This window comes from Candoia aspera, chromosome 1 (assembly GCF_035149785.1).
Source record: "Candoia aspera isolate rCanAsp1 chromosome 1, rCanAsp1.hap2, whole genome shotgun sequence".
NCBI lineage: Eukaryota > Metazoa > Chordata > Lepidosauria > Squamata > Boidae > Candoia > Candoia aspera.
Genome location: NC_086153.1, coordinates 307,043,217 through 307,064,941, shown reverse-complemented (window position 1 = coordinate 307,064,941; position 21,725 = coordinate 307,043,217). Strand labels below are relative to the sequence as shown.

General features: G+C 41.3%; 1 protein-coding gene across 1 annotated transcript; it reads left to right on the top strand.

Annotated features, from left to right (window-relative positions):
* Window positions 1-552: 552 nt before the first annotated feature.
* DDX24 (DEAD-box helicase 24) lies at window positions 553-14,753 on the top strand. Its single transcript, XM_063290269.1, has 8 exons — window positions 553-1,264; window positions 3,106-3,495; window positions 5,702-5,855; window positions 7,226-7,741; window positions 9,643-9,718; window positions 10,506-10,694; window positions 12,563-12,692; window positions 14,363-14,753. The coding sequence occupies exons 1-8, from the start codon at window positions 562-564 to the stop codon at window positions 14,590-14,592; spliced, it is 2,388 nt and encodes a 795-aa protein (XP_063146339.1). The 5' UTR covers window positions 553-561; the 3' UTR covers window positions 14,593-14,753.
* Window positions 14,754-21,725: the final 6,972 nt, after the last annotated feature.

The window sequence follows — 21,725 nt, the reverse complement described above, 5'->3', positions numbered from 1 at the left end:
TTAATCACTGTGGTTATAAGGAGGATCTCCATATAGATAGAGAGCAGTTCAGGCCCCTTCACTCCCGGCCTTCCAGAAGAACTTGAAAACCTGGTTCTGCTGCCTTGCTTGGGGTGGGGGTGGGGGCACCAGTTCTTCTTGGGGGTGGCTAGTACCTTAGATCTCTCCCCAATGAATAAGACCTTCACCACTTGGATTTTATATTTATTTTATATTTATCTATTATATTGTAATTTATATGTTTTAATTCTGATTTTATTGTTAACTGCCCAGGGTCCCCTTTTGGGGGAGATGGGCGGTGATAGAAATTTGAAAAATAAATAAAAATAAATAAATAATATGCAGTAAATATTTTTATCTAGCCTTGCCATATTGAGTGCCTGGGTAATTTCTGCCAGGTTGAGGTGTGGCAGTCTGACAGGTAGATGAGCTAAAAGACCCTTGAATGAAAGTTCCATATTGATGTTCAGTAATTCAGTCATCAACGGCAGTCTGGCCAAGGGTATAAACGCATACCCTTATTTTCAGTGTTTCTCTTTGTCCTTTGTTTAAAGGTCCATTATGAAGCTCAAAAGAAACAAGTTTAAAACATCATCTAAACTGAAACAAAAAGGCATCAAAGTCACAGGGCAATGGAAACCCATTGAGATTGATCCAAATCTCTTTGCTGATGAAGAGCTTGGAGGCATAGTATGTTTTGAAGAGCTTACCAATTACAAACTAGTGTCTTCCTTGAAAGAGGGACAAGAAAAAGCTGCAAAAAGAAAAATTAATGATGAAGAGTTTGAAAAAGTATGTAGCACCATTCCCCAAAAGAAGAGAAAGAAGGAGAAAAATCTAGAACATGGAGAAAAGAGGAAGGATGAACATGAAATAGAGGAAGAAGTAATTGAACAGGATGCCAGGTGCAAAAAAGCCCTTGTTAAGTATGAGCAACATGATTATGGTACAAGGAAGGCAACAGGCCTGGAAAGAAAACCTGCAAAGAAAAAGAAGAGAGGGAAAAAGAAGAAATCATGTTATCCTCAAAATGTCCTTGAACCAACTGGACCTTCCAAAAAAGCTAATAATTGGACAGCCAAAGTCTTATCTGCAACATCAGATCACAGAACAGATGTTTCTGCATGGAAGAGCCTCTTTGTTCCTAAGCCTGTCCTTTGGGCATTGAGTGAACTGGGGTTCAGTACACCAACTCCTATCCAAGCACTAACTCTACCATCTGCAATTCGAGATAGCATGGATATCCTTGGTGCTGCCGAAACAGGTATCCCTCTGTGCTATAAAACACTGGTTTTGTGTGTACCAGTTTCTACTGTTCTAGATTTTATATTTGGTAAATTGACAAATGCACTGCAAAAGTGTGAAGTCTCATTCCTTTTTTGTATTTGAGTGTGGAATTAACCTTGAAAATATTTGAACAGGGCCTGGAGAAACTGAAGAGGGTGAAATCAGTGATAAGGACTGCAGTGATATACTTGATTCATTTCCATCACTAGCAAAATAGGAGTAGTGTATAACTTTATTCAGTAGCTGAATTTAGCCCTTAGAACAAAATCTGGGTTGCTTGGGAACAAAAACTGTTTTTTGTTTTGCTTTTGTAGAGAGAATGTATAATTCTGTCTGTAGCAGGTTAGCATGTTTATACAGTGGAAGTTAAAGGTAGCATTGTTTGTGCTGCTTTGGCACATACTGGTACCTTAACAAAAATCCAGTAACGTTTTATTTGTTAAGAAAGATCATCTAAGAGAAAAAAGTAGAGATAGATAATCAATAGTTGCAAATAATCAGGCCATACATTATGCCCAACCCATTATTTGGCTATTGGAACCATCCCATTCCTTTTTTGCTCTTTCCTTCATTACTCCAGATCTCTCCCTTATTTTCTGATTCTCCATACTTGTAGATTGTCAGGATGTTTGAGTTGAGCAAATCATCCTTACTGCACACCAGAGTACACCTCCAATGAAGAATGGAAAACCATAGTTGAAACTGAGTTTCTTCAATTGGAACTAGTTTTCATTAGTGGACGGATGGTCTACCCAATTCATATGGTCCCAGTCCCGCACTTGTTAAGTTACTCAGAATGTGGGGGAGACATATAAAGAGTGCTGGTGCATGGCAGAAATGGATGCTTAAGCTTGCCCATGCTTAGTAAATTTCCCCATTCTTAGTGCTGTTTTGTCTAGTGACTTTTAGGTTCAACAAAGCAGCTTGAGGGAAATACATTTCATGGGAGGAATCAAGTAATGGAATGATTGAACAAATCTTCCTGGTTTTCCCTTGAAAATGTTTTTTTAGCTTTTTTCTCTCACACACACACACACACTCGTACACACGGACCCCATTTAGTTCTTCCACCTCGCCCCCCCCTAAACAACAACATTTGAGAAATGTAGGATTGGAGATTCAATATTTTCCTTATAAATTTTAATTTTCCTCTCACCAAAGGAGTTAAATGGTTTAGATGTTGGTGTTGCTAGGGAAAATTACATCAAGAGAAATTAATTGAATGCCATTTATCCTTGATCTTATACTCAGAGTTGCCAGGTAGAACTCCTTTTTAGATAAAAGAGGTCAAGATTTTAAAAAATAGTATATATGGGCAGTTTAAAAAAACCAACTGGTTTTTGTGTTCGCTGAAATAGTAAATTGGTATTCTGCTGAAAAATAATGGTGAGGGATCCTCCGAATCGAAGATAGCTTCTCTGATATGCTTCATTGTTGGCCAGGCAGCTTGCTTTTTAGAAAAATGTATTGTTCATTCTAGCCTTTTTAATCTTCACAGAAGCAGGTGGGTGGCCACTATTCGATAAATAACATTTACTTTATTCATGCATTTAATGAATTAAATACTACTTTACATGTTGTTCTTTTCCTGGCTTCATCTACTTTTTGAGCATAGCCCCCAAAACATGGCATAACACAGACTGGCTATTAGTCACTCAAAAATGACCCGTTCCTGTTACGTCTTCGATAGCTAAAAAGACCAGGAAGATCCCTTGGGTGAATTCTGCAGTAACAATTGCGGTCCAGCAGGACAATTCGTGTGTTAGGGCATAAACTAGCTTCCCATATCTCTAACGTTGATGTTTGTGTGTGTTTTAGGGAGTGGAAAGACTCTTGCTTTTGCCATTCCAATAATCCATTCCATTCTGCAGTGGTACAGATCAAAAAATATGACGGCCACAAGTGACGGCACATTCGAAGAAAGAGTGGACAGTGAAGATGAAATGGCAAAGCATGACACAAGTGAAGAAATAAGGAGCCTAAATTCAGATACGGTTGAAACTAGTGCTGCTGCTCCTACAGAGTGTGATGAATCTCTCGTGGAAGACTCCACGGGGGTATCGGAGGATGCAGGATTTGATGTGGGTTTCCCAAAACAGAATTCTCTTGAAGATAAAAATAATCCGCTTCTGGGATTGGTCTTGACTCCTACAAGAGAACTGGCCGTCCAAGTAAAGCACCATATTGATGCAGTGGCCAAGTTCACAGGTATGTCTATTCCTAGTGTCGCATTGTGCATGATGCCGAAATGCATATAAAGGAGAGGCTTCCATTTTTTGCTTTGCCACTGGCTCCGTGTAAGAATATTGCCTCAGGTTTCCTATCCCAATATTTAATTTTTCTGCAGAACTCTTTCTTTCTCCCTTCCTTCCTTCCAGGAAAAGTGTAGAATATAATATGGAATGCAAATCCAGCTTTCTGAGAGGATCCTCACTGCCCCCCCCCACTTTGTTTTTTTAAGTTTCTAGTCTGTGCTGTAAGTCTATGCTTGGAATAGTCTCTGGAACAGAAAGATAGCAAACTAAAACTTTCAATATTGGTTGTGAGATATTACTGCCTAGCTGGCTTCTTTTCCTGGCCCTGACTAGCAAAAAACAAAGCATCTTCAGAATACAGGTGATCGTTATTCATTTATTCATGAATTTATTGAGACATGAAGGCAATCCACATATCTATATGTTAGGTCTGAAAGGCTATTCTTGAGTAATCAAACATTTGTTTTTTGTTGTTGCTGCTCTTAAACATAGAATGTAAAACAATGGCTTTAAATTACAAGAAAGTCAATTTAAATAAATATTAGGAGGAACTTCCTGACACTGCAAGCTGTGTTTGCTCCCAAATGTGTCAACCTCTATTTTGTGAGCGATTTTGAACAGAGGTTGGATGAGCAGTTATCAGGGATAGTCTAGTAGATTTTCTGCATTAACCGGTGTTGGGCTTGTAGAGCTTTTCAATTTCTTTCTATCTCTGATTCCATGTTAAGATTTATTAATAGGTCTTTGGACTTCTTGTTCCCATAACAAAGTAGAGTACAGCTGCTTGATCCTTATTAAGCCAATGAAGAACATCGGAAATCAACTTATGCGAGGTCAGGGTATTTTTCCAATTAGTCCAAAACTGCCTACAAGTCTGTATACAAAACACAGTGGCCTACAATTGAGCTATCATCTCCTTGATTCCTTTATTAGCAATGTAATTAGAAATATTTGCAGGGGAATGCTAGTGGCAACCCCCATAAAGAGTTCTGCCTGTTAATACAGTATCTGAAACCTCTTGTCTTGCTCTATGAAATATTATTCTGTGTTTTTTAATCACATATTCAAACATGAGTGGCAGCAAATTGGCAGTGCCATATTTTTCACCTGATCAGTGATGATCTAAAATAAACATGCACATCTTTGTAGCTTTTTATTGAATGTTTGAAAAGTTAACATAACAATAAGGTGAACTTTACATATTTCCTACTCACCCAGACCTCTTCTAGTCCAACAGCTGCTGTGCTACACCAGCGCAGATACGAACTAGAACTGAATAGAATTTTAAAAGGCTATGGGATACCTACAGAATTATAGGCCAGTGAGCCTAATGTCTATTCCAGACAGATTGGTGGAAACTGACTACTAGTTACATAGGTTAACAAGCACTGCTAAAAGAAAATCAGTATAGATTCTGCAAAAGTAAATCTTACCTCACTAATCTTTACTGAGGGTATCAACAGAAACATGAGTGAAACTGTGTTGACCCTCTCAACACTATGCCTCAATTTTTAAAAAGCCATTGACAAAGTTGTCTATCAAAGGCTCTTCAGTAACATTAATAGCCATGGGATTAGAGGACCTACCCTTTTATGAATTGCTAAATGGTTAAACATAAGGAAGCAAAGAGTAGGAATAAATGGTGGCTTTCTCAGTGGAGGAAATTGGAAGCTGACTTCTTCAAGGCCCTGTGTTGGGACTCCTACTTTCAAACTTTTTCTTAAACAGTCTTGACCTGGAGGTAAATGGTGAGCTGATCACGTCTGCAGATAATACTAAAGGGATTTCCAGAAAGTTCTGTTTAAAAGAGGGGAATGGTCAAGCAAATGGCAAAGGCAATTCAGTTTCAGTGTAAAGTGATGTCTGTGGGACAAAATATGGTGAGGAGAGTCTGACTTTTCCCATTGTGGGGAAGTTAAGGGGCAAAATGGGTTCTGCGAAAGACAGGATGACATTCCCAGTTATGTGACACATATCCTTCAGGGACTGAGCTGGCTGCACGAGAGTTACCTGTCCTTCCCCCAGTGCCTTCTCACAAACAAATGTGGCTATGCACGTCATTATTCTCTGCTAGAAATACCGTGGAATTGAAAATAATGTAGCTAAAGCAGTGATTCATAACCCTCACAATAAATGTTTTGTCCATTTCTGTGCTCCAGATATTAAAACAGCCATTCTTGTTGGAGGAATGGCTCCTCAGAAGCAGCAGCGGATATTGAAGAGGAAGCCAGAGATTGTCATCGCAACTCCAGGGCGCCTGTGGGAGCTAATCCAGGAGAAGCAGTCCCATCTCTCCAATCTACGGCAGCTCAGGTATTGCAAGGGCCGCTTCGAGACTGTCACTCTTGATGTATCTACGTAGTTTCAGGCCTTAAGGAAAATACGATTGTGCAGAATCATTGAGACTCTTCCTTGAGATTCAAACTTGTCACTTTAATAATTGAGGTACTTTTTAATGCTGGTATGAAATAATACTGCAATCAAACTGGGTGATTGGCCCTCTGTGATTTCATATCATTTGAATCATTAACAGCTGCGGGAATAGGTTTGTATTTTTAAAAATGCTTAACTGCTTTCTCCTTGATTGTGAAAACATGTTTTTGCCTTTTTGAAGGTTGGGAGGATTTAAGTTAAATTATTTCTGTTGATCTGGGGAAAATAAAAAATCCTTCAAGCTTTCTGACATCAAGGACATCTTCGCAAGGGCTATTCCTATTGATCTTCATAGCAGAAGCAGATAATCAGACCCTAAACTCTTTAGGCCAATACCACCTTAAGTTATGCCCAGCAAGCACTTGGCTATCATATGATGCTTGTTAGCACTTCAGCTGCTGCATTTTGCACCAATTGCAACTTCCAGTCACTTTCCAAGGGATGCCCAATTGGGGTGCATTATAGTAATCAAAACGAGGGGCAACTAAAATGTGGATCACTGTAGCCAAATCTGATCTGCTCAGAAAGGGTAACAGCTGATGTGCTAATCTTAATTGTGTCAAAGTGCAGAATTATAACATTAGTGTCTTTTATTATGGGTCATGCTGGCTAGTTCAGCAACCACAAGTTCACCATTCCTGTCCTAGGCTCTGAAATACTTTTCTGTCCTGCCATTCCTTAACTGTAATTAGACTCACACATTATGCAATTTGTCTGATGGTTGTTTAGCATAATGTGTGAACTCGGCCAATATGGTTTGTAAACAATGTTTTATGGCATAGTATATTACATAAATCCAGTCCACTCACAAATCAATAGCTTAATGTGATATACTTCCTAGCACCCTGTGTATGATTAAAGTGAACAGAAGATTTTTTAAGCAGGATATTTTTTTTATGATTTCTCTAGCTTGTCTCCTGATTAGATCTGTCCAAAGAGCAGTGACCACACATAGTCTTATTATATGTGTGTGCTTATCTAGGGTATTCCCTTAACTTGTTGTCATATCAACAAAAATGGATAACCCCATTTATAATCTGAAAGATGCTGTTAGATCCAATAATGATGTATATAATCATAAAATCTGAAGAGACAATCCTGATTTCAGACTATTTTAAATAAATATGAGTGCATCATCAGTGCAATAACTGTAGCTGCTATGGCAAAGAAAAATAGGCTTTTTTGAAGCATGTTGCATTTCTGGGTATCTTATATAAAAACCTTCAAACTGTCTTGCATCCATCTGACAGATGCCTGGTGATTGATGAAGCAGACCGGATGGTGGAAAGGGGACATTTCTTAGAGCTGTCTCAGTTGCTGGAAATGTTGAGTGAGACACAGCATAACCCAAAACGTCAGACGTTTGTCTTCTCTGCCACCCTGACTTTGATCCATCAAGCTCCCACTAGAGTTCTGCAGAAGAAAAATGCTATCAAAATCGACAGAAAGACCAAGCTGGAAATGTTGATGCAAAAAGTGGGCATCAAGGGCAAGCCAAAAGTGATAGATTTGACCAGAAAAGAGGCAACTGTGGAGACTCTTACAGAGACCAGAATCCACTGTGATACAGAAGAGAAGGATTACTACCTCTATTATTTTCTGCTTCAGTATCCAGGCAGAACCATGGTTTTTGCAAACAGCATAGATTGTGTCAAACGACTCACTGCACTCCTGACCATCTTGGACTGCAATCCACTGCCTCTTCATGCAAACATGCACCAGAAGCAAAGGTTAAAAAATCTGGAGAGGTTTGCAGAACGCAACAGGTCAGCATCTAAATTTAGTTAGTTTATATGTTGGTTTTCTCTGCTAACCAAGAATTGTCCAAAATTGGTCACTTTTATGTTATGTCCAATAAAACCAAGTAGAGTAAAAGGCTAGATAGCAAGAAGGGTCAGGAATTCTTCACAAACAAAAGAACTAAGTGGAATAAAAAGAGGCTTCTGACAATTCATCTATAGTGGAGAAAGCTGGTAGAATCTCTGCTGAGAGAGTATAACCATTATTATTTTTTAATGCTTATTTTTACTTTTAAGTAATGCTGGCTTCATCCAGCTCAATAGAATCACTAGCCAGCCTTGGCTGATCAGATCTGGTTAGCACTTGGATGGGAGATCACCAGGAAATACCCTGGCTGTGGGCTAGATTGGAAAGTAGAAAAACATCCCAGAAGGAGGCAGTGGCAAAACCCAATTCTATTCTGTTGCTAAGGAAACTACATCGATGTTCCTGCATAGTCACCAAGAATTGAGCTTAACTCACAAAAGACTTTACCTTTTTAAAGATGGATTATTTAGTATGAATGAATTATATACATTAATCACAATTGACTGATTTGTTCACTTTTCTTTTTTCTGCTTTTCTAGTTAGGATAGCAAACAGTTTTAATCCATTCTGTAAACTGACAGGGAATCTTCTCTTTTATGGTCTTGCCTCACCTGGCCCAGTATTTCTCATGTACTTTGAAATTCATCTTCACAGTCTTGAGTAGTTTCGATATTAGGAACTGCAGGGTTGAGCCAGTAAATTTTAATTCATTCACAAGTATTTTGGTTAAGTAATTTGACAGCAGAATTTGATTTGCTAAATACAGGCCTTCCTGCCCATCGAACACACTCCCAGGTGTCATTGTACATGATACCAATGGAATGGAAAATCTGAAAAGTAATTTAAAAAAAAAAACAGGATCCAGGCCTTTTGTTTTGTTTTGTTTTTTAATTTATTTACTTATTATTTTCGGATTTCCCATTCTGAGCATCTGTCCCCTTCTGATGTACTAGCATGTGCCCAGTGAGACTTCCAGTTTGGTCATCCCTCTGTCTTGGATTCTCTTTATCATGTCTCTTTATGATTATCTGCTCTTACCACTTTTAATGGAAGTTGTCACTGTCTGGAGGTTTACGGATAATGTGCATGTTTACTCCTGTCTTTACTGGGGGGAAAAACATGTGAAATAGGTAAGGCGAAAAAGGTAGGTCAGCTTTTCCTAATATGGTCACCTCTAGATGCATTGAATTCTAATTCTTATCAGTAGGCATAGTGGCTAGGGAGAATGGGAATTGTAGCCTTGAACAGCTAGCAAGGATCCAGCTGCCAGGCCATACTTGGTTGAGGGAGGCCAAGGTATAAGAGGATTTTTTGGCATTATCACTTTGAGTATAGTTACAATGCAAAAGCAAAAAGGAAATGATTAGGGAAGTATTGTAGCTTACCTGAAAAGAATGATTACAACATTGGGGATTTTTTAGCTTAGGATGAAGGTGGGTAAACTAAATTATGACAGAATTATATAAAATCATGGATGGCATAGAAAATGTGACCAAAGAGAAGTTTTCCTTTCTGAAGACTCAGAATTTCTCCCAATGTTAGAAATTAGCATGTGCATTGAAACAGAAAGACTAAGGAAATAAGTCTTGATGCAAAATTTTAAGAAGAATCCAGCCAAAGGTTTTAAGAACAGTTCATATATTATTCGGTTATCTTCTGTTTGTCTTGGTCTGCTATGTTCTAATTTAATTTCTTTATCTTCATTGTAACATATTCCCAGATTCTATTTTGCTGGGTTAACCCACCTGGCCATCTGGTAGAGTACGGATGAGAACATAATAGAGAGATTTTTTCCCCCTGTTCTGCTTGATAAACTGCTGCTGTCCTTCTGCAATTTCAGCTGTGCCCTGTTGACAACAGATGTAGCTGCTCGTGGTCTTGATATTCCTTATGTGCAGCATGTCATACATTACCAGGTACCAAAACAAAATATGTATCTATCCAGCTATCGCTTGCAGGTTATGTTTTAGGCATTTTTAAAAAGACCAGATGGATTTTATGGCCTCTTCATGAGTTTTAAGATGGCAAAAGGAAGAGAATTTGATACATAAGCTAGACCATTCTTTGTCAGAGGAGATATTTCTTATGCAACTTCGAGAGTTGAGGCATTGCCATATAGGGGGACAGGTATAATGAAGGCTGATGTTACTGCCCATAGCATTTTCTCTTTGCATATATGTCTTAAAAAGATTCAAGCATCTTCAGGTGATAGACCTAGCCACTTTGTACTCCCTTGCCCTTTCCATCCATTCCTTTCCATTGCTATAATAACAGCTTCCCCTCCTAATAAGAAAGAAGGGCTTCATACTGGGTATACACAAAATATTCTTTCTCCAAGATGCAATGCTCTAAGGAAGATTGTCCTGTTCTTTGACTAGTCCACCCCAATGTGGCCATTCCAGGAGTGGCCCAGCAATTTTCCAGAAGCAAATCTTCCTGAAAAGAAAGTGATCTATGTCGTTCTAGACACTGTTACCATAGCATCAAATTCTGTGACTTTTCAGTGCAGGCATAGACCTGTAGAGAAGTTCTACAGGGTCAGAAATTTTGATCTTAAGTGCTCTCCATCTCTGTGAACTTATGCAAGCTGCTACATTGGAACAATGTAGTACAGGCCTGCTAGAGAGGGTTCTACAGAGTGGTCTTTTTACATACGTTTTGTCCTGTCTCTGTGGAACCGTTGCATCTCTTGTGTTGTTCCAGGTTCCCCGTACTTCCGAACTATATGTTCACAGAAGTGGCAGGACTGCCAGAGCTGCCAATGAGGGCCTGAGCTTGCTACTGGTTGGGCCACATGACTTGATTAATTTTAAAAAGATTTATAAGACGCTGAAGAAGAATGAAGAGCTTCCTTTCTTTCCGGTTGAGGCAAAATACATGTCAGCAATCAAGGTGAAATTTATCTTTATTTCAGAATTAATCGTGTTCTAACCACAGAACTTTTCATGCTCAGGCAGGTCTTAAAGCAAAAGGTGATTTTTTAAACTCAGTTTGGGAACTTAATTGGAGAATATGTGTACATGAACAGTTACATAGTTTTAATGTTCTCCTAAGCTTACTATATCTTTTAGACTTTTTAAAGGCCTCCTCCAGAGTTCAAGGTGTTCTGAAAAGTTTAAAGCAAGGAGTGCCAATATGTCATTCACATCATGACTATCTAAAGCGTCCATGGACTTCAAATATTAAATTAATAACTTGTAGATTTTAAAACAGTCATAATCTTACAAGTCCTAGCAAATGTAATGCTGTAACTTTAGCAAAGCACAAGTTCAAAAGGGCAAGCTCAGCATTGACAGAGCCTTCCTGCAGGTCCTCTGCTGACTCAGCCCAGCCTTCCTCCTGCAAGTCCTCACAAAGTAATATTTGTAATATTTTTCATTAAATGATTCAACATTATCTTATAGTTGGCTTTCCCATTTCTAGTGGAAATTGGAAATTCACTGTGATGATCCTATATCATATACCAAGAGTTTATTGATTTAATTCAATTTGAAGGCTGCCTGACTCCACAATATACACACGCTCACACATACTTGTTAAACTACTGGAGGGTACGTGAATATTTACCATGGGAATATCAATGCCTTATGAAAAACAAACAATATTGTCAAAATACTATATATGCACATGTTTTTGTTGTGTTCGTTGTAACTTTCCACTATAGTATATTATTGTATGTTTATTGCATTGATTGGATTTATAGAAATCCATGTTCTAAGGAAGATAGCCAGTTTGGTCTACTGGTTAAGGTGCTGGGGCTAGAAACCAGGAGTCTGTGAGTTCTAGTCCCACCTTAGGCATGAAAGCCAGCTGGGTGACCTTGGGCCAGTCACTTTCTCTCAGCCCAAGTCACCTCACAGAGTTGTTGTTGTGGGGAAAATAGGAGGAAGAAGGAGTATTAGGTATGTTCCCTACCTTGAGTTATTTATAAAAAAATAATAATAAAGGTGGGATAAAAATTAAATAAATAAACAAATAAAATGATACCCAGTATCTTCCCAGCAGTGGTCAGGCAGATGCTTCTAAAAGCTCACATAATACAGCTGGAGAGTAAGAAACTAATGTCCTTAGTGTCTCATTTTCAGGGTACATTTTTCTGTTGATTCCAGTTACTGTATGTATTGTAGCAAATAGTCATTGATAAGAGCTATCCTCTGCATGAATTCATCTAATTATCATATAAAAAGTTTTCTAAGCTAGGAACCATCATTGTATTTAGTTACTCAGTCAGGATATAAAGAAGCTTTTCAGTCTAGTCTGCATAGATTGGCAGTCAGCTTCACTGGTTCTAAATCTCCCTGCTTTTCATATACTTTGCAATTTTAACCATTTAATTACCTTTTGAAACAAAAACACATAATTTAAACTTTCATTCTTCAAAAATATGTTATATGTTTCTTTTATATATGATCACTATACCTTATAATAGACCTGTAGTTGTAAAATTTAGATACCACTTCAGACTGTCCCATAATCCACCCTGCTAGTTTTGTTCACCCATAATGTAGGTCATTAAACAATTGGGACACACAAAGCTAAGCAAACCACTGTTTCAGTCCATCTTATATAATAGTGCAGAAAAGGTATACATGTTATGCAGGGTGTGCTTTGCTAGCTTTTCCATGCTGCTATTTCAGCCATTTCAACTGAGCTTTAGAATGTTTTTCTCATGCTTTGCTTTATGTGCCTAATTTCTGTCCCTGCATGACTCATCTGCACATAACCTGATAGCTCAGTATCCCTGTTTTCCTTTGTTGCAGGAGCGGGTGAATTTAGCAAGACAGATTGAGAAGGTTGAGTATTTCAACAGCCGAGCCAAGCACCAAAACTCATGGCTCCAGCAAGCTGCAGAAGCACTTGAGCTTGATCTGGATGATGACGAGCTAATAGGCAAGTAGGAATGAGTGTTTGGGCTGCGGAGCCATCCAAAAAGATTTCCTCTCTCTTATCCAGGATGCAATCACCAGGTACACCCACATGCCTGAAAGTGCTGGTTGCATCATGATGTCATCTCACAAAGTTTGCAAACTGTGATATCATGTGCTCCTGTTCTGGCCGATGCCCATGTGGTCATGGTCTCTTGTTTGGTCTAAAATACATTCTGTTGTTTTGGAGCAAGGAGGAAGCTTTCAGCTCTAGACTCCATTCCAACTTGGTAAGAGTGACTTAGATATTCAGGAGATGAGCAGCTTTTGGTGACTGTATCCTGGAGTTAAGACTCTGTGGAGGAAAAGAGCTGCACTGGGTGCCACAATAATTCCAGGTTTGTTGGAGTGTATCATGCAGTTAGGCAGGATCAAAATTTTCTTTCCCCCTCCTTGTTCTTTTACAAAGAGCTTTGCGGTGGGGGAGGTTATGTTACAATACAATGTCAAGCTATTTTAGGATTTAAACTAAAATGTTCATATATTTCCTACCTTAAAATGGCAAGAATGGCATCACTGTGTTTCAGACTGCAGCTCCAGCAACAGTAGAAAAATTATTTTGGGGGGCTTCATGTGATCCTAGGGCAGAAATTGCCCACCTTTGTCTTATAATGGGGAGACAGGCCATGTGCACCCTACAAGACCCCCATTTGAAACCCCCTTCAGAACCCTTAGATCATATCTCCAACATTCAGTGGCAAAACTATCCATATTCAGGAGTGCAATACTTCATCCTTTTTTCTCCAAAAAATAAGAAGACTAATGGGAGCAGGAAGTTTCTGGAAGGCAAACCGCTTCTATTTGCACTGTTAACAGAGAGAAAGGGAAAGAAATGGATGGAAATTATGTTACAAACATGCAACTATCTTGCAGGCAAATTGCAGCACCATGATACAGAGACCACTTTATGAGATTTTATGGATAGAAATGGAGACACTTTGCCTCTTAGAAGCCTGCCATTCCACTGATACTCATGTTAGCATCAATCTTCTGAAAAGTTGGGAAGTCTCCTGCAGCCCTCTGGAATATTAGGAGGCTGAGCTGTGTCCCCCCACATCTCTCAAACACGCTGCTCATCCCTGCCTCATAAGATAGATAGGCAGACTCAGCTCTGGGTATTTCTCAAAAGAATAGATACAAAGGACTCATGGATGTTAATACATTTTATTGACTTGTACAAGTTCATATGTCTGTCTGTCTAGCCCAACATTGCCTTCTCTGACTGCCACCAGTGCACCAGATCTGAGACACTGGTCTTTTCCAGCCCCATTATCAGAGATCCTGCTGACTAGAGAAGATTGATTGAACCTAAGACCATCTACGTGAAAAATATGTGCCCTGCCATTGTGTTTTGGGCATCCTCTAATTGGGTGAGCAAAATACTTAGAAGTAACATCAGATACAGCCCATTGATTGTTTTAAATAGGGATGGAGAAAATTAGGATGTCAAATTAGGTAATTATACACCTGAGTCCTGAGCTACAGCCATGCCAATTTATATGGGTTATATATAACTTGAAAGGACACTACGTGTTTGTACTTGAGGGCTGGGATATTTTTAATCATTCAAATTATGGTTTCAATAATGAACTTGGCCTTTTATTTTTATGTGTTGTTCTGCTCTTTTAACTACAGGAGGCCAGTTCAGTGAGCGAGAAGAGAGCGAGAAGCAAAAGATGCTGAAGGGGATGAAGAAGCAGCTTAAACACTTGCTCTGTCAGCCGGTATTTAAAGGTCTTATGAAAACCAAATACCCAACCCAGTCTGGGAAATTAGTTCTGTCTGACATTATAGGTCAGCATTCTCAGTCTGCCTTGGGTGCTATATCAAAAGTACAAGTGAAGAAGATAAAGACGGAACAATAGTACAAGTATGTTGAATAATTGACAGGACTTGTGAAGATGCAAGATAGAGAAGCTTTCTTTTCCCCCTTTGTAGACATCACTTACTAAGAGTTCATTTCATGCACATACCTATCTTAAATAAATAAATGATGATCTGCTACTGTTACTTCCATATCATCTGGGTATACATAAAGCAGGAGCTGATAACTTTTTCATGTGCTGGGCACCATCAAAAGATCTTGTACAGTGGCCCAAGGGTATGTATAAACATTCACATAAAGATGATCAGATCTTCCAAGATTGTGAAAGCTTAAAAGGTTTTGCTGGTCTTATATCTCAAGGTCTCATGCAAGAAGACTGAAATTTCATGAGATATTAGCATATTTGATTGAGGCTTGAGGCATTTTAAAGTACCTAACTGAAAAAATAATGGGGCTTCTCAGTGCTGAACTAGACAACTCGCAATTGCCATGTTTCTGATCCTTGGCATAAAGATTTCCACCCATATGGTTTTTACCTATGCAACTAATGCTCAGCCTGTTGTGTATTTAGCACACATCAGAAGAAAACATCTCACAGCTGATAGTATTTACATGTAGAAGCAGTGATGATGGTAAGCACAGGATATAGTCCAGCCTTTCCCAGTTTGGTGCCCTTCAGTTACGTTAGGAAAGGCTCTCCCAGAGTTTCAACCCAGATTGGCCATGCTTGAGAATTTTTGAAGTTGCATTCACAACATATTTGTAGATTACCATGCTATGGGAAGATGGGATAAACTGCCTCCTAGGTACTGGTCTTAGAGATGTAGCCATCTCTTTTTCTATGCACTATTTGTGGAAAGAACATCAAACCCTGACTCCAAAGAAGTATACAGATTTATTTATTTATAATATTCCTTTACCACCCAACTCATATTGCAACAACTCTGGGTGGTAAAGATATCTGTGGTCCCATAATCAACTACATTAATTGGATAATTTACTCATTAAAGGCAGCCTCATAAACGTGAGTAGTGAAATAAAATATCTCAGAAGATGGGTGAGATGGTAAATCTAGAAAATAACTTGATACTACTACTGTAACAGTGGTAGTATACTATTCCATCAGTCCTAGAAATGCAGAGTGAACAAATTATTCAAATATGCTCAGGCACAGATCAACACAAAATGTGTTGGGTTACATTTCTTTGTAAGGTACTATAGTTCATTTAATGTATATTACATTTACATATCTAATAAAAACACTTTCAGCTCTTTAATTTTATGCCTATGTTTACTTTTACTGCACTAATAAAATACTCTAGCAGTGTTGCTGTTCTTTGGGCAAGGAGGTGGTAGAAGGAAGAATTAATGTGGGGAGGAGGAATAACAATCAGTTCTGCTGAAGTAAAATCAGAGAAGGTACTTGCAATTTTAATTTGTGCAGCATAAGTCTTTATTAGAATCGTTAATTTTGTAGCTTTTTATTTCACGCCTAAGATTACAGTGATTGTATCAAATAGAGCCAGTTTGGCGTAGTGGCTAAGGCATCAGGCTAAAAACGTGGAGATTGTGAGTTCTAGTCCTGCCTTAGGCACAAAGTCAGCTGGGTGACCTTGAGCCAGTCACACACACACAGCCCTAGGAAGGAGGTGTGATGGAATGTGTTTTGATTGATGTCAGGAATGAGGTGAAGAAACAAGGCTAAGTCAAGAATGAAGCTCTAGTCTTTATTGTTTCTACCCTATAAATAGAATCTTGCCAAAACTGAGCAGAACTAGCAAACTCTAAGGAAAAAACTCAGAAACTCTAAGGTGGGTCCTGTCTGATGCTCTTGGCCAGGCGCCCAAGGCTTTCTACACTGCATGCATTTTTTCCCCTGGAAGGGCCCCCTCCTTCCTTACCAGCAATCTCCATAACAGGAGGCAATTGTCATGAGTAAGGATGGCGAGCAGGGGGCTCCCATCCCTTTGTAAAGCGCATGCGTAGTACTGAGGAATTAAGCAACCATTCAAAGAGACACAGATCAGGCCTGCCTTAGCCTTTGGGGTTTATATGTCTGGATTTTTCCCACGTTTATTCAGTTTGCTAGGATTTTGTTTAATGTAGCAGTAATAAACACTAGAGACCTCCTCGTCTCAGTGTGTGTCTCACTGTTAGGACATCAATCCTAACAAACTCCTACTCCCATCGAAAGAGGGAGGAACAAAGAAATTAAAGGAGAGACATTTGGAAAATGTCTTCAGAAAACCAAGATATTCGGCTCGCCATCCAACAATTGGCAGCAGCCCTGCAACAACACCAACAACAGGTAGATCTACAGGTCAACACGTTACAAGCTGCCATGCCACAGCAGTTACAACAACCAGCTCCGATTAACCCACAACCTGTGCCAGCAGCAGCAGCAGCAGCAGCTCCGCCAGTAGTCTTGAGATCCCAGGGCAGTCTACCAGAGAAGTTTGGAGGAGAAGCAGGACAGTTGAGAACCTTTCTCACACAGTGTACAATGTTTTTCGACAGCAGACCGGCAGAGTTCCCCACAGACAGAACCAGAGTCACCATCCTAAGTCTGCTAAAGGGACCAGCAGCCAAATGGCCTATTCCCATGGTGGAGAACAACGACCCAATTCTCAACGACTACCAGAACTTTTTGGCAGGGTTCCGAGCACACTTTGACGACCTGATCAGAGAAGTCACTGCCAGCCAGGAAATTTGGAAGCTCAAGCAAGGTAACAAGAAGGTGGGAATCTACATTGCTGATCTCAAGTTGTTAGCAGGAGATCTGGACTGGAATGAGAGTGCATTAAAAGACCAATTCAAACGGGCTGGATGAAGAAATTAAGAATGAATTAGTGAACCAGGGAACACCAGCTAACCTAGAAGCCTTATATCAGTTGTCTGTGGTGATAGATGCCAGGCTAGAAGAGCTCAGACAGATGCAGCCGGGGAGAGGCAGGGGCCTCAGGACGCTTCCAGGATTTCCAGCTCTCTCCGTAGCATCTCCTCACTCAGGACCAGAGGAACCAATGCAGATCGGGGCGAGCAGGAGGCTTATTTCCAAGGCTGAGAGGCAGACAAGGAGAGAGAGAGCCCTCTGTTTCTACTGTGGAGCCCAGGGGCACATGGTGAGAGCTTGCCCAGCGAGAAGCCAAGCAACTTCAGTAAGAGCCCCAGGGCAAGCAGCTGAAACAAGAGCCATCTCCACCTCTGCTTCCAACCAGGGAAACTCCGTCGGTCTCCCTCCACAGAGCTCAGCAGGGAGACCATCAATCAATTAAGGAGGGCTCATTCCGAGGATTCCAGGCACTCCTTTTACTACTTACCAGTAATAATGCACGTCAACCCAGAGCACCAGGTCAAGCTAGAGGCCCTCGTGGATTCCGGAGCTTCAACCAATTTTATTGATGTGCAGACCATACAAGACTTCAACATCCTGACCATAGAATTGCCATGTCCCATAGAAGTGGAGACCATTGACGGCCGGCCCCTCAAGGCAGGGCTGATTAGAAGGTTCACAGAACCGGTGCAACTGACAACGAGAGACCACACTGAGTGGATCCAGCTTTATGTTACTGCATCACTTAATGTGCCTGTAATCCTAGGCACGCCTTGGCTGAGGATCCACAACCCATTGCTGAACTGGACTATGGGAGCAATCTCCTTCCCAGCTAAGGAATGCCAGCACCACAAGATTCAAGCCGCTCTCCACTCTCCAGCAACCAACGCAGTCACGGAAGCAGGGGGGGTCCAGTTGCCAGCCAAGTATGCAGATTTCGCAGACATTTTCAGCGAACAAGAGGCCACAGCACTACCCCCCCCCATAGGGACCGTGATTGCACCATTGAGTTGATACCAGGAGCCAGGATTCCAGCAAGGAAACAATATCCCATGTCTCCCAAGGAACTAGCCACCTTAAAGGATTACTTGGACTCTAATCTCCAAAAGGGGTTCATCCGACCATCTACTTCCCCAGCGTCTGCTCCTACCTTCTTCGTACCAAAGAAGCCTGACCCATTGGCACCGGCAAACCAGGAGGCACCCATGAGAGTGGTCCACGATTTCAGTTTTTTAAATACACTCACAAAAAAATAAACTTATCCACTGCCCCTAATATCTGATCTGTTGGATCGCTTACAGAAAGCATGCATTTTTACCAGGTTGGATCTCAGGAATGCGTACAATCTGATCCGGATGAAAGAGGGGCACGAATATCTAACTGCCTTCGACACCAGGTTTGGTAAATTTGAGTACCTTGTTTTGCCCTTTGGCTTGTCTAATGCAGGAGCCATATTTTCCCGATTTATGAATCAAATTTTCTCTGATTTACTAGATAAGTATCTGGTCATTTATCTAGATGACATATTAATTTTCTCTGAGGATGCTACAACTCATGTAACCCATGTACGTAATGTCTTACAAAGACTGAGAGAGAACAAGCTATTCGCCAAGCTAGAGAACTGTGCCTTTGATTTAACTGAATTACATTTCCTGGGCTATAAAGTATCAACAGAAGGCATATCCATGGATCCTTTTAAGGTCCAGGAAATTCTCTCTTGGCAACCTCCCCGAAATGTTAAAGATGTACAAAGATTTCTAGGATTCTCCAATTTCTATAGGTGGTTCATAAAGAATTTTAGTGACAGGGCTAGACCCCTCACACAGCTTTTGAAGAAAGGATCAAAATTCATTTGGGGGGAGAGAGAGCAAGCAGCCTTCCAAGAATTTAAGCAACTCTTTGCATCCCAGCCGCTGTTAAGACACCCTGATCCCACGAAGCAATTCATAATGCATTCAGATGCTTCCGATATTGCCATTGGGGCGGTGTTATTGCAATATACAAACAAAACCGAGAATACATTGCTTCCGTGTGCCTTTTTTTCATGCATGCTCTCACCAGCAGAGAGAAACTATGATGTTTTTAACAAGGAGTTGCTGGCAATTAAAGCAGCATTCCAAGAGTGGAGGCACTGGCTAGAAGGTGCAACCTTTCCTGTGAAAGTTTGCACCGATCACAAGAATTTACAGCTTCTACAAAACACCAGATCCCTCACCCCACGCCAAATCAGATGGAGCCAGTTTTTCTCCCATTTCAATTTTGTTATTTCTTATGTGCCCGGGGCGCAAAACTGCTTGGCAGATGCCCTGTCTCGATCCTTTCAGGCAACCCCCGCCACTCACCAGGAGGTACAGGCTACTTATTACAACCTCACAACTTTGATCAGTCTATGAGGGGGAACCAGACAGAGATTTTAGCAGCAGGCAGACAAGCAGAGGACCTATTTACAAGAGTCAGAGCTCAGCAGCAACAGGACCCGTATGCCAGGGCCAGGATGGATGACCTCCAGACGGGCCCGCAAGACACTGCCCCCCCATTCAATGTGGAGGCAGGAATCCTCTGGCATAGTGGGCGATTATATATTCCCCCTTCATTGAGGGAAGAAGTACTGAGACTTTGCCATGACCACCAAACAGCAGGCCACGGAGGTGTTTTCAAAACTCTCCATAGAGCTCTGAGAGACTACTGGTGGCCTAAGATGACTGCAGACATAAAGGGTTACGTTGCTTCTTGTCACATCTGCAGATGAGCCAAGCCTCTCCCAGGGAAGCCCACAGGACTCTTGCAACCCTTACCCACCCCCAGTAGGCCTTGGGATACAATCTCCATGGATTTCATCACTGATTTACCCCCGGTCCAGGGGCTGACTTCCATACTAGTGGTGGTGGACCTTTTCACAAAAATGGCACATTTTATTCCTTGCAAGGGCCTCCCATCTGCACAAGCCACAGCACAGTTGTTCATGGACCATGTTTTTAGGTATAGAGGCATGGTGAATCACTTGGTGAGTGACAGAGGCCCACAGTTCACTTCCAGGTTCTGGAGGGCCCTTTTCCAGTCATTAGGGGTCCAGATCGACCTGTCATCATCACATCATCCTGCTAGTAACGAGCAAGCCGAGAAAATTAACCAATGGTTACAGCAGTATCTCAGGTGTTACACCACTTATCAGCAAGACAATTGGCCAGCCCTGCTCCCCATGGCAGAATTTACTTATAACAACTCTGTGCAATCCTCGACCAAGATGTCCCCTTTCCAGGCACTCTACGGGGTTAACCCTCGGGTGTTGCCCACCTCCTCCCAGCAGGGAGCTGTTCCAGCCACGGCTGATTTTCTTAAAGAGCAACAAGCCGCACAGGAGTTGTCAAAGGAGCAGCTGAACAGGGCAAAGAGTGCTTACAAGAGAGCTGCAGATGCTCACAGACAAGAGGGGCCAGCGATTGCAGTAGGAGACAAAGTGTGGCTCTCTACCAAGTTTTTGAACTCTACCAGACCCTCCAAGAAATTGGACTCTAAGTTTGTGGGCCCTTTCACTGTGGTACAGCAGATAAATCCAGTGGCTTATCGTTTACAGCTACCAGCATCCATGAAAGTCCATTCAGTGTTTCACAGATCATTGCTAGCCAAAGACCCTCCCCCAAGTGCCTTACGATCGCAACTGCCCCCCCCACCTCCAGTAATTGTGGAGGGGGAGGAGGAATACGAAGTCGAGGAAATTCTGGACTCTAGGAGGAGGGGAAGGGGCATCCAATATTTCATACCTTGGAAAGGGTACCCTGAGGAAGAGCGCACGTGGGAGAATGCCAGAGATGTACATGCTCCAGCACTGGTTCATCGATTCCCTCAGCTTTTCCCTCGCAAACTCAAGCCTTGCACTCTACCAGAGATTCCTCACTTGGATGAGCAGGCAGAGGAATTCGTAAGTTTGCGCCTTCCACCCCCGCCTGAAGCCTTGACTCCAGTTACAGAGGAGGGGGGGGGGCGCAGCCCTCCACCTCAGGCGTGCATTTCCCAGGGGGGAGGGGGGACGACTCTTCTAATTATCTAGCTATTTTCCAGCAGCGGCCACCTGGGCCAGAAGCGTTATCAGACCTGGAGAGCAGCACTGATTCGTCCTTGGAGGAGTTTTCCTTTGAAGACTTTCCATCGTCGCCCAGTTCCCATGGGACTTTAGAAGGAGACGTAGACTCTTATCAAGCCTCTGGAAGGGAGGGGGCTGAAATGGAATGTGAATCTGGAGGGGAGGGTGATGTCATGGGTAAGGATGGCGAGCAGGGGGCTCCCATCCAGGCTGTAAAGCACATGCGTAGTACTGAGGAATTAAGCAACCATTCAAAGAG